At 44.5% G+C, this 15,814-nt stretch overlaps 1 protein-coding gene across 3 annotated transcripts in view; it reads right to left on the reverse strand.

Moving 5' to 3' along the window:
* The window catches only part of LOC133373926 (collagen alpha-1(I) chain-like), a 152,371-nt gene that overhangs the window by 75,133 nt on the left and 61,424 nt on the right, over nucleotides 1-15,814 (reverse strand). The window contains exons 15-23 of one of the 3 annotated variants that reach the window (XM_061604349.1): nucleotides 15,257-15,310; nucleotides 13,851-13,895; nucleotides 11,910-11,963; nucleotides 10,426-10,470; nucleotides 9,235-9,288; nucleotides 7,593-7,637; nucleotides 5,280-5,333; nucleotides 4,876-4,920; nucleotides 3,432-3,485 (exon numbers count right to left, since the gene is read on the reverse strand). In XM_061604349.1, the coding sequence (XP_061460333.1) occupies nucleotides 3,432-3,485; nucleotides 4,876-4,920; nucleotides 5,280-5,333; nucleotides 7,593-7,637; nucleotides 9,235-9,288; nucleotides 10,426-10,470; nucleotides 11,910-11,963; nucleotides 13,851-13,895; nucleotides 15,257-15,310 (450 nt within the window). Of the gene's footprint in view, nucleotides 1-3,431; nucleotides 3,489-4,875; nucleotides 4,921-5,279; nucleotides 5,334-7,592; nucleotides 7,638-9,234; nucleotides 9,289-10,425; nucleotides 10,471-11,909; nucleotides 11,964-13,850; nucleotides 13,896-15,256; nucleotides 15,311-15,814 lie in introns of all 3 variants that reach the window. The other 2 variants (XM_061604347.1, XM_061604350.1) reach the window with 2 other exon arrangements.

Here is a 15,814-nt window from a genome sequence, read left to right on the forward strand (position 1 = left end):
GCAGCCTCATTGCTCAGTGTCAAGCACCTGTCACCTTTGGGCTTTGATCAGCTGGCGGACAAGGGGAAAAGCAGACGCAGAGGAAGAAACGGTGGAGAAACAGAGAACATTCCTCCGGAATCTGATCCGAGTTAAAATATCCCCAGAACCAAGCTGGAGGGAGGAGGAATAGCTCTAAAAAAGGGAAGGTCTACAGTTAATCAAACACACTCAAGTACGTTGGTGGTTATGCAAAGCTCCTGAAGGAACTGGGTTTCTAGACCCCCCCCCCCCGGGAGGAAAGACGCCAAGCTGCAGACAGGCAATCACTTTTTCAGAGAACCAAAACATATGCTCGTTGCAGCATATATGCCCAGAGGAACATAGGAAGCGGCCTCAACCCAGAGTCAGACAGTTGGCCTGTCTACCTCGACGTTCCCAGCACTGACTGGCAGCAGCTATCCAGGTGCTCCGACGGAGGTTTTTCCCAGACCTGCCTGGAGACGCCACGCCAGGCCTGCTGCGACAGAGCCCAGGCGACCCCAATGGCACCTTGCCTCTGGCCGTTTAACAGAGAACTGGGGTCTCCAAAGAGAGCAAGGAAAAAAGCCGACTCCTCTGTTCTCAAGGCTGTGCTTTGAGAGACTGTCTGTTTGCCATTGTAATCTTGACCCCTGCTGTGGAAAATTGCCAGCTCAGCCTGGCCTTGCTGACATGCTTGAAATTCTTTTTTTTTAAAAAAAATGTAGTTTATGAGGGTTTTGACATTACTATACTAAAACTGTGCAATCCCTTATTCTCTCCCAGCTCCCCTACCTCCAGTAGCATAGTGGCAAATTCAGAAGTGCAGGTTCCCTTCGTGATGGTTATGCCCCACCCCCTCAGTTATGCCCCATTTCCCTCTTTTGTCTTGCTCTTCCTGTGGTCTCGCAAGCCCGCACTTCACTACAACAGGCCTCCCTAGAAGCCAATCTTTTCAGCAGGGGTGTAGTGGTCTAGGGTCTCAGCGGGTCTTAGACCCTTTACTATTTTGGGAGCAGGGTTCCTATGTTTCCAGCATCCTGCGAGCCAATCAGCATGAAAGGAGAGTGTGTTTGCCCCTGAGAAGAGTCTTCTAATAGGCTTCCTTGCCCATTCCTGCTGACTGGAGCCAATCAGAGTGAAAGGAGGTGAGGCAGCCCGAGAAGACTCTTCGCAGTAGCTAACACCTCTCTCTTACGCTTATTGGCTCCTAGGGATGTCTGTTGTCGTGGAAGAAGGCATTAACTAGGATCTCGTTCTGAACCGCACAGCAAAAAAAGGAGAAGGGGGGCTTTCATGAAGGGACCTTGCACTTCTGAATTTGCCACTGTTACTGCTTCTTGGTGGTTGACTCGCCTCTTTTCACTCTGATGGGCTCCAGTCAGCATGAAAGGACAAGGACTCCTCTCAGTGGCTAACACACTCCCTTTTCACCCTGATTGGCTCATACATAGGGACCTGGCTGGGGGACCCTGCTCCCAAATAAGTAATGGGTCTAAGAAAAAAAACATCCACATCCCTGGATGACTATACCCCTGCTTCCCTCCCTGTCTTCCTGCGCTTTCTTTTTGTTTCATTGTGTGCTGTTAACAAGGTTTTCATTTCTGATGCTCAGTTGTTTGGCATGTCCTGCAACGTTCAGGTTCACAAGATCAGATAAGGGTTCGAATCAACGTGTGTTACTGTTCTGCTGGGCTCCCAGATTAGCAACCGCTGAGCCGGAGGAGTTTCCCTCCCTGCACGATATTGTGCCTCGAACTTCTTCTAGTTGTGGGTTTCACTCGGTGAAGCGTTCCAATAATGTGCTTCTTGACCGAGACGGCATCCTAACAGCACCAAGGTCTTCGTGCAGGACGCACGAGTTTAAAACGGGGAGGATTTAAAGCCTAAGACTGGAGGCTTGTATCTAACAAGGTTCTATTCAGAGTAGGCCCACTGAAATTAATGTACCTAGGCTAGTCATCCTGTCCATCAATTGTAATGGATCTACTCCAGCGGTGCAGCAGCAAATTTGGAAGTGTAGGGTCCCTTCACGATAGCCAGAGCCGCGTCCCTCCCCCCTTTGCTAGCTGCAGGGTTGAGAATGAGATCCTTGTTAAAGCCTTCTCCCACAACAGATGTCCCTAGGAGCCAATAAACATAAAAGGCTACAGTGCTAACTATTAAGAAGAGTCTTCTCAGTGGCTGACTCACCTCTTTCCACTCTGATTGGCTCCCATCAGCAGGAAAAGACAAGGAAGCATGCTAGAAGACTCTTCTCAGCGACTAATATGCTCCCTTTTCCTGCTGATTGGCTCATAGAATGCAGAAGACATAGGGACCCTGCTCCCAAAAAAGTCGGGGGTCTACACCCCTAATCTACTCTGAGTAGGAATAATGCTGGATACAGCCCAGAGGCTCTGCTACCCACCAATTATCTCAGTGAAACACATCTAGTCCTGTTCTCACAGTGGCCAACCAGATGCCTTAATGGGAAGGCCGCAAGCAGGACCTGAGCGCAAGAGCACCCTCCCCTCCTCTAGATTCCAGCAACTGGCATTTGGAAGCATATTGCCTCTGCCTATGGAGGCAGAGCATAGGCATCTGGGCTAGTAGCCACGGATAGCCTTATCCTCCATTAATTTGTCTAATCCTCTTTTAAAGCCATCCATGTTGCTGGCCATCACTGCCTCTGGTGGGAGCGAATTCCCACGTGGAGAAGCCCTTTCTTTTGTCTGTCCTGAATCTTCCAACATGCAGCTTTCTCTGGATGTCCATGAGTTCTATCGTTAAATCACGCTCAATAAAGACCAGACATAGATAGAGCCAGTGCGGTATAGTAGTTAAGGTGTTGGACTACGATCTGGGAGACCAGGGTTCGAATTCCCACACAGCCATGAAGCTCGCTGGGTGACCTTGGGCCAGTCACTGCCTCTCAGCTTCAGAGGGAGGCAATGGCAAACCCCCTCTGAAAACCGCTTACCGTGAAAACCCTACTCGTAGGGTCGCCATAAGTCGGGATCGACTGGAAGGCAGTCCACTCCAAAGACCTTTTGGAGAATACACCTGGGGGAAAATACCACCACCAGTCTGGAGAGACGCAGGATGCTTCTGAATACCAGTTGCTGGAAACTGCAGGAGGGGAGGGTGCTCTTGCACTCAGGTCCTGCTAGTGGGCTTCCAATGGGCACCTGGTTGGCCACAGTGAGCACAGGATGCTGGACGAGATGGGCCACTGGCCTGATCCAGCAGGCTCTTCTGATGCTCTTATGTTAGGGGCCCTTTCTACCACGTAAGCTTTGTGCAAGCAAATCAGGATGAATGCCCAATGAGCGGGAACCCATGTCCCTGTGATGTTTGCTTCTATGAAGGTTGAAGCGTGGGGCATAAATATCTGCCTCAAATGAAGGCCAGGCGCCACTACACCCGTCTGTGCAGATTTCATCACATACCATTAGGCCAGCTTGCCCATGTGCTCCTCTTAGACCCGAAGGGCCACCTTCTCCCTGCAACAAGACAAATCAAGCATAAAGCCAGGGACTGGAGGTCTGCAGGCAACGCAGCCCTTAAACATGCCCTGTATCAAAGCTTTGGTCCAACCAGTTTTGTCTGCAGTGACAGACAGCAGCTCTCCAGGTCTTCTTTCACAGACCTGCCTGAGTGTGCCAAGGACTGCACCTGAGACCTTCTGCATACAACCCCCTCCACATCGGGTGTACATCTGGCTCCTTCCCTCCTGGCGTTTGGTTATCAGATTAAGATGCTTTTGTTTCAAATGCTAGTTATGGCAGAGCCAATAAAATTTAGCAGGTAGAACTTCAAGCAGGGAGACCTGGGCTCAAATCCCCACTCAGGCGCAAATCTCACTTGGCATCCTTGAGCCAGTCACTCTCTCTTAGCCTTACTGACGTTGCAAGGTTGTCATCAGAATAAAAAGGATAGCAGGAAAACCATATATGCCCTTCTGAGCAACTTTGAGAAAGGGCAGGATAAAAAAAAATGGCAACTGTGGAGTGGGAGTGCTCCTGGTCAGGCTGCTGCCAGCCATGCCCTCTTACTGGAGACTCCATTCCATTCCCATTTCCCCATTTATCAGTTTCTCTCACAACAATAAGCATTCAGTATGTCCACTGAGAATGCTCCCTCCTGAGGGCGTGAGTTTTTTTTGGGGGGGGGGACTTCTGCAAACTTTAGGGTTCTCCCAAGTCTTCTGATACCTTCCACATCTGCATGGTGGCACTATTTTGACTACAAAAAGATCCACACTCAGATAACTAAGTTTGTTATTGGCATATAGGATGTCATTCCTATCCATTGATACTGTGCCTCAGAGAAGTGGGGCTGGACTCTTTGAACCATTGGTTCTTTTCTTTTTTTCTTATTCCCGATCTCTATGTATGGATGTGAAAGTTGGACAGTGAAAAAAGCAGATAGAAAAATCAACTCATTTGAAATGTGGTGTTGGAGGAGAGCTCTGAGCTTACCATGGACCGTGAAAAAGACAAATAATTGGGTGTTAGAACAAATTAAACCAGAACTATCGCTAGAAGCTAAAATGATGAAACTGACGTTATATTTTCGACACATAATGAGAAGACATGATGCACTAGAGAAGACAATAATGCTAGGAAAAACAGAAGGGAGTAGAAAAAGAGGAAGGCCAAACCAGAGATGGATTGATTCCATAAAGGAAGCCACAGATCTGAACTGACAAGATCTGAACAGGGTGGTTTATAACAGATACTATTGGAGGTCGCTGATTCATAGGTCATAATCGACTTGAAGGCACATAACAACAGCAGCGATCCTGACGATATTTGTTAGGATGAAAAAAGAGTCCCACTAACTAAAGAGTTTGTTTAAAAGACAAGGGGAGGGGGGAGATGTTGCTCTTACTGGGTCTCCTTTGACTCCAGGGGGTCCTTCTCTCCCAAGGGGGCCCTATAAAGAAAGCAAGTTAAACTTTTAAATTATATTCCTCTGATGTGAGGGCTAACAAATGGACAATGAAAGCAGGTCCTTCAAGCTGTTACAGTTGCAGAGAGTCTTCTCCTTCAAAGCTGGGAAGATAAGCACCCACCATCCATTACTCAACGGTTTGGCTTGTATCAATATATATGTTTTAATTGGGACTGATGGATTATTCTCATTGCTAATGTGAGCTGACGTTATTCCCATTTCTTTGTTATACGCGCAATAAAAAATAAAAGAAAAATGAGTTAGTATCAAAAGGTCACAGTGAAGCAAAACACTTCGGTGGATTGTATCCCGCATGCCCGAGGAAGTCACGAACTACTCACCTGTAATCCCCTGACACCTGTGGGTCCACGCCTCCCTTCCAAGCCTTGTGGTCCCTAAATAGAAGGAGAGAAAATCCCAAATGTGGTATAAGAGTAGAGAAAGTGTGTACAAAGAACCCGCATATTTTGTTTACTTATTCCATTCGTTCTGTTCCTTATTTGATTTTTGTTCCATTTACAATGATTTGGAAGCAATTCATTCATTTTCTTTACGCCCATTCATTTCATTTCCCACTGATTTCAGTGGGAAACCCATCCACTCTTCTGCTGCCTGCAATTTTGGCGTTTTCCATCCAAAGAGCATAAAAATGAAAGTATTTAACAACTCCATCAGACCTGCCAATTTTCAGACAGAATAGAAAGACTGATTGTGTAGGAACTAGAAGGGCAGGACAGAGATTTCTAGAGAAGCAAATAATGAGAGGCATTGTTTCGGTAATTAAAAAGACACACATCCAATGAACTTTCCACTGCTTTCAATGGGAGACTCAGCTACCCTTCTGCTGCTTATAACTTACGTGTTTTACATCCCATTGGCATGAAATTTTGAGGTATCCAAAAGGATAACACCTGCCAAATTTCAGATAGATAAGATAGGACAAAAGATTCTGTACAACAAATACAAGGAACGAGTTTGAACTCCAGCCAATACAAATAACAACAGAAGATATAGATGAAGTGTCCTGTTTGCTCACCTCAGAGCCTGACTCATACAGCCTGAGGGCCATAGCTCAGTGGCAGCACACATGCTTTTCATGCACAAAAGTCCCAGATTCAATCCCTGGAATCTCCAAATAGGGTTGGGAAAGACTCTCTCTCTCTGAAACCCTGGAGAGCTGCTGCCAGCCAGTGTAGACACAATACCAGCGGCAGCTGGTCCACCTTCCTCCATCTTGCCTTCACCTCAATCTGCCTTCAGTCAGCCTCCTGGCCACCTGTCTGCCTTCCTACTTACAATCTGTCCAGCAGATAGTACTGTTTACAGCTTCCCCATCTTAGTTTCAGTGTTGACCTTGTGGAACTCAGCTGGGAAGCAAATTGGGACAAAAGTAGCAGGAGTTGGCTATGTGTCACTGGCTCTGGTTCCACCTTCTGTCGGCCTTTCCTGCCTTCTGTCCAAGTAGTCCCAATGAGGTACCAGAGAGCTAGACAGGGCAACAGTCTGACTTGAGATAAGGCAGGTTGCATTTGCCTTTTCCAATGCTGACGCCTGGAGACTCAGCAGCTGAGGTGCACAAACAGGGAAAAGCCGGTCACTTTTCACACCAGGGTGAGGATGGGATTCAAAGGCCTTTTGATCTGTACAGAAGAGCGTCAGGGAGCAGAGGAGAGCCAATGTTGCCAACCTCTCATTTCGTATTGCGTTCAAATCAAAATGGAGCCTGTTTAAATACCACTTGCTGAACAGGGCAATTCTACAAAGCCATGGTAGCAGAAGGTCCTAATGCCCTCTTTGTAAGGCCAGCCTTGCCAACAGACCAGGGCTGGGGAACCTGTGGCCCTCCAGATGTTACTGGACTACATCTCCCATCAGCTCCAGCCAGCATGGTCAACGGTCAGAGATGATGGGAGTTGAACATCTGTCCAGCAAGATCAGTTCCTAGCACTGCATTTAAAAGACAGAGAGCTCAGGTGGAGGGATGAGCCTCAGGAAGAAGGTTTTGGGAGGACCATTAAATGAACAGCAAACCATCAATGATTTCAGACCATGGTATTCCCGATCTCTATGTATGGATGTGAAAGTTGGACAGTGAAAAAAGCAGATAAGAGAAAAATCAGCTCATTTGAAAGGTGGTGTTGGAGGAGAGCTTTGCACATACCATGGGCTGCGAAAAAGACCAATGATTGGGTGTTAGAACAAATTAAACCAGAACTGTCACTAGAAGCTAAAATGATGAAACTGAGGTTATCATACTTTGAATACCGCTTCTCGGCCTTTTGGCTAAGATCAAGTGTGTAGTACTTTGAATACGTAATGAGAAGACATGATTCACTAGAAAAGACAATAATTCTGGGAGAAACAAAAGGGAGTAGAAGAGAAAGGCCAGATACGAGATGGATGTGATTCCATCAAGGAAGCCACAGACCTGAACTTACAAGATCTGAACAAAGTGGTTCACGACAGATGCTCTTGGAGGTCACTGATTCATAGGGTCGCCATAAGTTGTAATCAACTTGAAGGCATATTTTATTAAAAAAACAAGAGGGTGGGGCATCCTTTGGATTTTGTGCCTCAGGAAACCAAAATGTCTTGGGCTACATCTCTGTTGCCATAGCAACTCCAGAAATGGAAGTAAAAAAGAGGGAACATACCTGAGGTCCCGGCCGTCCCAGCAAGCCTGAAGGGCCCATTTCTCCCTGAAGGGAACAAAAAAAACCCTCTCTCACACACAATTATATAACATAGACACTTCTAGCCTTAGGTTGAATATAACAGAGGCAAAGAGCGGTCTTCCTGTTGTAACTGTCTCTCAGGTGTGTGTGGGGGGGCTACCCAATTTTTTTAAAAAAAATATCAAGACCTTTTCAATGGGGTCTTGATGGGGAACCTGTGGCCTCTCCAGATGTTGAACAAGACAAGGCCCTTCATCCCTGACCATTGGCCCTGCTGGCTGGAGCTGATGGGCGCTGGAGTCCAGCAACCTCTGGAGGGCTGTAGGCAGAGCTTGGAAGTAATTAGTTACAAAAAATGAATTACTTGTAATTTATTACTTTTTTGAGGAACGAGCGAGTAATTTCTTTACATCTTGATTGTAATAGGAGTAATCTTATTACTTTTGAGGAGTAATTGTAATGTTTCCAGCATTGCTTTTGGGCATTACTTGCGGGGGAAACAGGGGAAGTCTTCTGCTCCTCTGATTTGTGGATGAAAATCCTGTGCCTCAAGCTGGGCTTCTGTGCAGCGTCGCTCTTCCCTCATGTTCTGTGGGTCAGTAGGAGATGACGAGGGAGGAGGTGGAGAGCGAGACAGGGGTGGAGTGGAGAAAACAATTGTTTAAAAAATGGATGGTAGCGGTAAAGAATGGAGTGGAGGGGAAAAGGAGCCGGAGGGAAAGAACATGGATAAAGACGGAGAAGGAGGCAGCAGCAGAACGGAGATAAAGTACTGTGGAGGTGAAAGATGACAATGTGTGTGTGTTGTTTGCACTGGGCACACAAAGCAGCCTCCGCCGTCCTCCCTGGCTATGTTGCTGTATTTGCAGTTTTAACTTTTTCGCATCTCCGGGGAAAATGTTTGCTTGGGTGGGTGTCCTTTTGTTGGTGGCACGGCAGGGTCCGGGAGGTGGCTGAGTGAGAAAGATGACACTTTCTGGCTGGGGGGGGTTGCACTTGGTTTGAGGTGCAAAGATCTGAGCAGTTGCCTCTGCTTCCCCCACCCGCCTTCCTTACCAGCAGAGAGACACCCACGACTGCTATCTTATGGATAAAAAGAATTATTCTACTACCTCTCTCTCTCTCTGTGTTTCATGTTGTTTTAAGCTACTTAGGTGCGCAGCAGCCAAGGCCAGCCCTTTGTAGGCACTCTAGTTTTTTTTAAAAAAATAATACTGTAATTGTTTTGACTAATCAATTCCTTTCAGAACAATTGTAATTGCAATAGTAATTTATTTCGTTTTTGGGCCATGTAACAGCAACAGTGATTTATTCCTTTGTAAAATCTTCCAAGCTCTGGCCACAGATTCCCCACCCGAGTTATGTGGAAATGCATTTCACAGCCCTTGGCAACGTCCTAACATTCCAATTCCTTTTCTCCAGAGGGCAGTTGTGTTGATGTTTTCAGTGTCTGCCCTCGACCCCACTGGGGTCTTAAAGGTTTATTAAATATAGAACCAAGTGTAGATATTTTTTTTTTACATCAACCCCTCTATGTCCCAACTTTCCTCCTGTTTAAGTAATTTCTCAGGGGATGGGGTTCATGCACCCCCAGCCCCCTCAAGACCGCAGGGCCACTTACCTGGGAGCCATTCACTCCTTGCAATCCAGCCAGCCCTGGTTGCCCCGGCTCACCCTAAAAACATCAACACAGATACACTGATTGCGTTGGTTGTTAGCGATGCAATCAAAACTATGTTTGGATGGACATGTGAAATCTGAGGCAGATTTGGAGGTTTCTCCTCAAGTGAAACTTTGCAGGAAGGAGGGCTTTCTACATATCTAAAAAACCCAAATAGCTATGAACTTGTAATGCTTACCAGGGACACTGTATAGGGGGGGGAAAGATGGCTGCCCTCATAGGTACAAGGTAGGGTCTCCACATTATGATGGACAGGGACTTACTGGGAGCATTTTAAAACAGATTGTTTTTACCATGCCGCTACAAAACTGCTCTGAGCAACTGTCAAATGTTAAAGTAAGAAAGGTAACATCCAGCCTACCTTGTAAGTATACTATGGGCCCACGTGCGGTTTGGTTGGTTGAGTATGCTACTTATTTCTAATTTATGGTGTTATTTATTTATTAAATTGCCCTCCCAAAGGAGCCAGGGTCTTACATCACAGATCTATATTATGAGTCATGCATGGGACTAAGGGAGGGGAGGGGGCAAAACGGAAAGGCTCACTCCAAAACGTGGAGCTAACTGGATTTCTCCCCGACGCTGGAGAATTCCAACAGAAGTAGAAATCGGTTATGTTTGCTTATTCTTCCATGTCTGTGAAGTGGAAATCAACCCAGTGAATGCGATTGGTATTTGCTGATGGTGTTGCTTTCAGTGCAGAAACGAAATGTAATTGGTAGTGATGCCCAAGAAGAGTTCTAAGGGACAATTGACACTGCAAAATAATTATAGCTCTTATGGCTTTCCACAAAGAATCCTGGAGACTGCTAGAGAACCTTTGCCCCACTCACAAAACTGCAGTTACCATAATGCCCTGGGGAGAGTAATTTATTATACAACTGGTACTTAAATCTGTACTGCAGACATTCCAGAGTCTGGAAAAGGGATTAGGTAATTCTTACAACCCCCTCATGTCTCAACAAACCCATCCGTTCTATGGCCGGCTGCCATCTTGGTTATCAAAATGACCACACAGGATGTTCTGGTATAAGGTCTTGGACCTGCATAAAGTTGACAGGTTAATTCAAATCATTGGGGTGGCGACAGGATGAGCACAACCGGGATTGAATGAGAGACTGAAATGATTACCATAGGTCCTGCAGGTCCCCAACGGCCCATGAAGCCGGCCTCTCCCTACAGCAGAACAAAATCGTTAAATGAGACCCTCACTTCCTAAACAATCTCTTCCCTTTCTGCTTTTACTTCATTACTTTTAGGAAGAACGCAGGAAGCTGCCTTACATTGAGTCAGACCACTGGTGCATCTAGCTCAGTATTGTCTACACTGACTGGCAGAGGCTCTCAAGGGTTTTGGACTGGGGTCCCTCCCAGCCCTACCTGGAGATGCCGAGGATTGAACCTGGGACCTTCTACATGCAGAGCAGGTGCTCTACCACTGAGCCATGGCCCTTCCCCAAGCACAGGAAGGTGCCTTATATGGAGTCAGACCATTGGTCCATCTAGCTCAGTATTGTCTACACTGACTGGCAGAGGCTCTCCAGTTTTTCTGACTGGAGCTTCTGGTGATTGTATCTGGGACCTTCAGCACACAAAGTAGATGCTCTACCGCTGAGCTACGGCCCTTTTGTCAGCCCCAGCCATTATGACCAATGGTCAGGGATGATAAGGTTCTAGTCCATCAACACCTGGAGGGTCACAGGAAGCTGGTCTTGATGGACTCTTAGTCTGCCACAGCTCTTGGTGCATTTTTATGTCTAGCAAAAGCAGAATACATTATGCAAAATAACAGTAGCCATGCCCCATCCCCACAAATCAATGTGTGATCGTGCAAGGTTTTGATTATTTTCATCTAATATATGTTCTCTATAATCTACTGCAGCCTTTCCCAACTGTTGGGTCCCCAGATGTTGCTGGACTACAGCTCTCCTCATTCCTGACCATTGGTCATGCTGGCTGGGGCTGATGGGAGTTGGAGTCCAGCAACCTCTGGGGACCCAAAGTTGGGAAAGGCTGATCTACTGTAATTAACTTGCATTTTGATGTAGCTTGACGTATTTTGATGTTCTGCATATGATTTCTTTCTTGTGGTTTGCATGGTGGTGGTGGTTTGTTTTACTAAATGTACATTGTTTAGAGATACTTATTTACGCATTGTGTCACTTAAAATGTGGAATGCATGATTAGTAGAAGCAGTATCGTTTGGTTTTGGACTGCATTTCTCATGTTTTTTGTTGAGATTTTAAAACTGCCTAGAGATTTCTGTTGTAATATGAAGCGGTATATAAATAAAATAAAATAAAATGTGCAGAGTAAACACTGGCCTGATCCGAGATGAGCGTCTTGGCATATGTGCGGTTACAAGGTTTAAAAATGAATAGAAAAAAACCCTACACCTCATCAAGCTGTTGCAAGAGGAAACTCCATCAAGATAGCAGATGGCCACAAAATTAAGCAATACTCTTGTAAAAGAAAAACCACTTACAGGTCTGTACAAAAGCGGAGCAACTGCCAGAGTCCAGAACTGATGTCAAGCTTACTTGAAATTAATAGGAACTGCCCCCCAAAATAACTTATGGAACAGAAGTATAAAGGAAATGAAGAGAAGCCACTCACCACTGGCCCGGGGAACCCCTGAAAACCAGGAGGACCTCGATGACCCATCACACCCTATAAGATACAACCATATGATATATATTGAATCCATGTTATATATCCATGCCTGTCAAGTTGCACAGCTCGCAACTTCAGGGAAGAAAATCCGAGTGAGAATCCTCAACCAAATTTCAATGATTTGTGAATTAGTGACTCACTGATTTGAGGAAGCTTAATCTACAAATAACTCCATGACGTTTTAAAGATTTTAAAAATTTTAAACGGGTATTTATCTATGTTTGATGTCTGTGCTAAGAGGCATTTTGCTGTATCTGCAACAGCCTACAGCTACACATATGGACGGAAAGATCTGTCCAGTTTGGGTCTCTGTTTTTAATCTTTCCTGAAATTCATCAAGAAAATTCTCCAGCATTTTAGTGCAAATTTACCTACTAAACACATTTTTATATGCAGTTTTGACTAATGTACACAGGTTTGCAAGCAATTTCTTCCAAGATAATGGGTTTTTGTATGTTATTTTCATTTTTAGGTACACTTTTCCTTAAAATATACACTGCATCGCAAAATTCAAATTAGTGCGAATTTTGTGTTTCGGTTCTCAGATTATTTCATAAAGTGCGAATGTGGTAAGTTCAGCTTTAAATACAAACCAAATCAAATTTCTCCCCTATTTAGAGCTCGGAAAAGTTACTTTTTTGGACTACAACTCCCATCAGCCCCAGCCAGCACTTGCTGGCTGGGGCTGATGGGAATTGTAGTTCAAAAAAGTTACTTTTCCAAGCTCTGCGTCTAGCTACAAGCAATAAGATCAGCACTATATTAGATATCCATGCCTGAAACCAGGAGGTGATGCTTTTTTAAAACAATAAATAATGATGATGCAATTATGTTAACAATGCCATTATGTGGTGAGAAATCTTTTTCAGCCTGAGGGCCACATTCCCTTCTGGGGGCCACATGCCAATGGTGGGCAGGACCGGAGGTAAAAGCAGACAGAACAAAAAATGTAAATTTGGCCTTTGTCCAGTAGGCTAGTTTCTACACACACTTGCACACTCCTCTCTATCCTCCATTCCGAAAAGCAAGAGGCATTTTCAGAGTTCAAGGATGGATTTCAGACAGGAAAGGAGAGTGCAAAGCAGGGCTGGTGAGGGGTGTGGCTCCCGAGGGCCAGAGAGAGAGATCTGGAGGGCCACATTTGCCCTCCGGACCTCAGGTTCCCCAGCCAAGTTCAGACAGGACATAGCGTTAAAAAGAGAAGACGACCAACAACATGGCAAAGAGCTATCCCAGAAAGTAGGGTATTGCAATTAAATGTATTCACATTATTCTGGATTTATGGAAATTATTATTATTATTATTAGTTATCTCTCTCTCTCTCTATCTCTCTATCTCTATCTATATATCTATATCTATCTCCTCTATCTCTATATCTCTATCTCTATCTCTATATCTATCTATATCTATAAGTGTAATTGTTAGTTGCTTTTTTTCAAAATGAAACTCAAAGCAACTTCCAAAAAAATCTCAAAAATATATACAGAAGATAGATAACAGTCCAAAAAGGAAAAAAAGCAATATACCAAGCAAAACTCAGAAAACAATACAATAAATAAATAAATAAATCGCAAGACAATATACAGTACAATTCAAATACAGTACAGCATACAATTAGGAGTCAAAGGCCTAAGTAGATAAAATAATTACATAAAGGGACATCCTCATGGATACTCTCACAATTACCATGGTGGAACAATACAAAATAAAACCTTACAAGGTATAATCCTATAGTAAAAAGAAAAAAAATATTCTTTTAAAAAACCCATACAAACAAGACCACTGACCCTCCCAGGCCCCTAAGGAAAACAATCTACAAGAAATGGCCCATCCCTGCTGTGTAGATGCCTTAAATGGCCAAAGTGATACAGCCAAATGGCTTACCTGGACCCCGACAGGCCCAGCAGGCCCGCACTCTCCTTTGACACCCTGAAAAATGACACAAAATGGAGGTGTTCAGAGAAGGGGACAAACAGATTTCAGAAAATGCCATTGTTAACCTTTAAAAGCCCTCCAAGGTTTGGGACCGGGTTAGTGGTTAAGGTGTTGGACTACGACCTGGGATACCAGGGTTTGAATCCCCACATAGCCATGAAGCTCACTGGGTGACCTTGGGCCAGTCACTGCCTCTCAGCCTCAGAGGAAGGCAATGGTAAACCCCCTCTGAATACTGCTTACCATGAAAACCCTATTCATAGGGTCGCCATAAGTCGGAATCGACTTGAAGGCAGTCCATTTACATATTTATCTCTGGAAAGGGCTGCTTTCAATCATAGGAGTCTATCCAAATGTTAACGTTATTGTCAAAGGGCCCTGTTGGGTTGCTTACTTACAAGATCAATCAGATGGTGAGCGTGAGAGACAGGGCCTTCTATGTGGTGGCTCCTCATTTACAGAACCCCTTTCCTGGTGATGCATGCATGGGCCTTACAGTGCAAGTTTTAAAGATTCTCTTGCTGCAGTTCACAGCATGATCTGGCCGATGCACTGATTTTAAGCTGTTCTATTAAATTGTTTTATGCTTTTGTTTTCACCATGTAAAAAGATCCTTTTATATTTTGTCTGTATTCATTTTAAAATTATAACTCCTATACAATTACACAGACATACTCACACCATTATAGGCACCCACTTGTCACACAAGCCCCTTTACCATAATTTTGTGAGGCCCTTGAGCAAAATTCAGTATCTCAGAACAATATCTAATATATCAATTCTTGTATTATATGCATATTATATATTACATATTTGTTATAAAATATGTAATAGATTACATACTTGTTATAGAAGGAGGATTTTAAAATCTTTTTAACAACAGTACAAGATGTGCTACGTTATACTTTAGGATCTGACACAGATGGTTACGAAGAATGTCCTTACAAAGCTTTTTGCTTCAACATCCCACTGTTTTTAAACTCTTCTATATTAGTCTTTTTTTCATCATTGCACATTGTATCATTGCAATCTGCTCTGGGACCTTATGGTAAAGGGCAGGCATGAAATCTAAGAAATAAATAAATATAACCCCATTGGCACTATGCATTCAAAGCAGTATCATACCACTTGGCTGACAGCTACATTTCCCAGAGTGGTTCAGCAATCAATCACTCTTCCCAGGGAACTCTGGGAACGGCAGCTCCGGGAGGGGAACAGGGGGTCTCCTAACAACTCTCAGCACCCTTCACAAACTACAGTTCCCAGGACTCTTTGGGAGAAGCCAGGACTGTTTAAAGTGGAATAATACTGCTTTCAATGTAAGGTGCCGATGGGCCCCCAGTTTTCAAACTCACCTTTGCTCCTTTTTTTCCTTTTTCACCAGGAGGTCCAGGATCTCCCAGAACGCCCTGCAAGAGGCACATTGGGTTGATTTTCATTTGACCCACCTGATATCAAAGGTTCCATAGGGATACATACATAACACATAAACTAAGGATTAAGACACCCTCCTTCATTTTACTCTGCATTGAGGGGCTGGTTCACACACAATGATGTGCATCCTTTGGTGTCTCAACACTTGGGTCTGATGTAAACATGGAAAAGAAAGAGGTGGTAGAATCTTTTTTGGGGGGGTTAGAAGGGGCTGTATCACTGTCCTAGAACTGACGAATGCAAACTGCTAAAGAGTGGGGCGTGAACTCTTAGAGATTTTATTTACAATCACGTGGTATATAAATTCTGTTAAATAAAGTAAATGATGTAAATAAATAAATTATAAAGAAACAAGCAAGAAACTATTCTAAACAGCTTCCCCAGAGGCAAAGATGTGGAAAGTAACTTTAAACCATATCTTCATATTCCGGCTTGGGAGGAAACCATTAACCATAGTTTCCCACTTTGGGTGCAACAGG

This window comes from Rhineura floridana, chromosome 20 (genome assembly GCF_030035675.1).
Source record: "Rhineura floridana isolate rRhiFlo1 chromosome 20, rRhiFlo1.hap2, whole genome shotgun sequence".
NCBI lineage: Eukaryota > Metazoa > Chordata > Lepidosauria > Squamata > Rhineuridae > Rhineura > Rhineura floridana.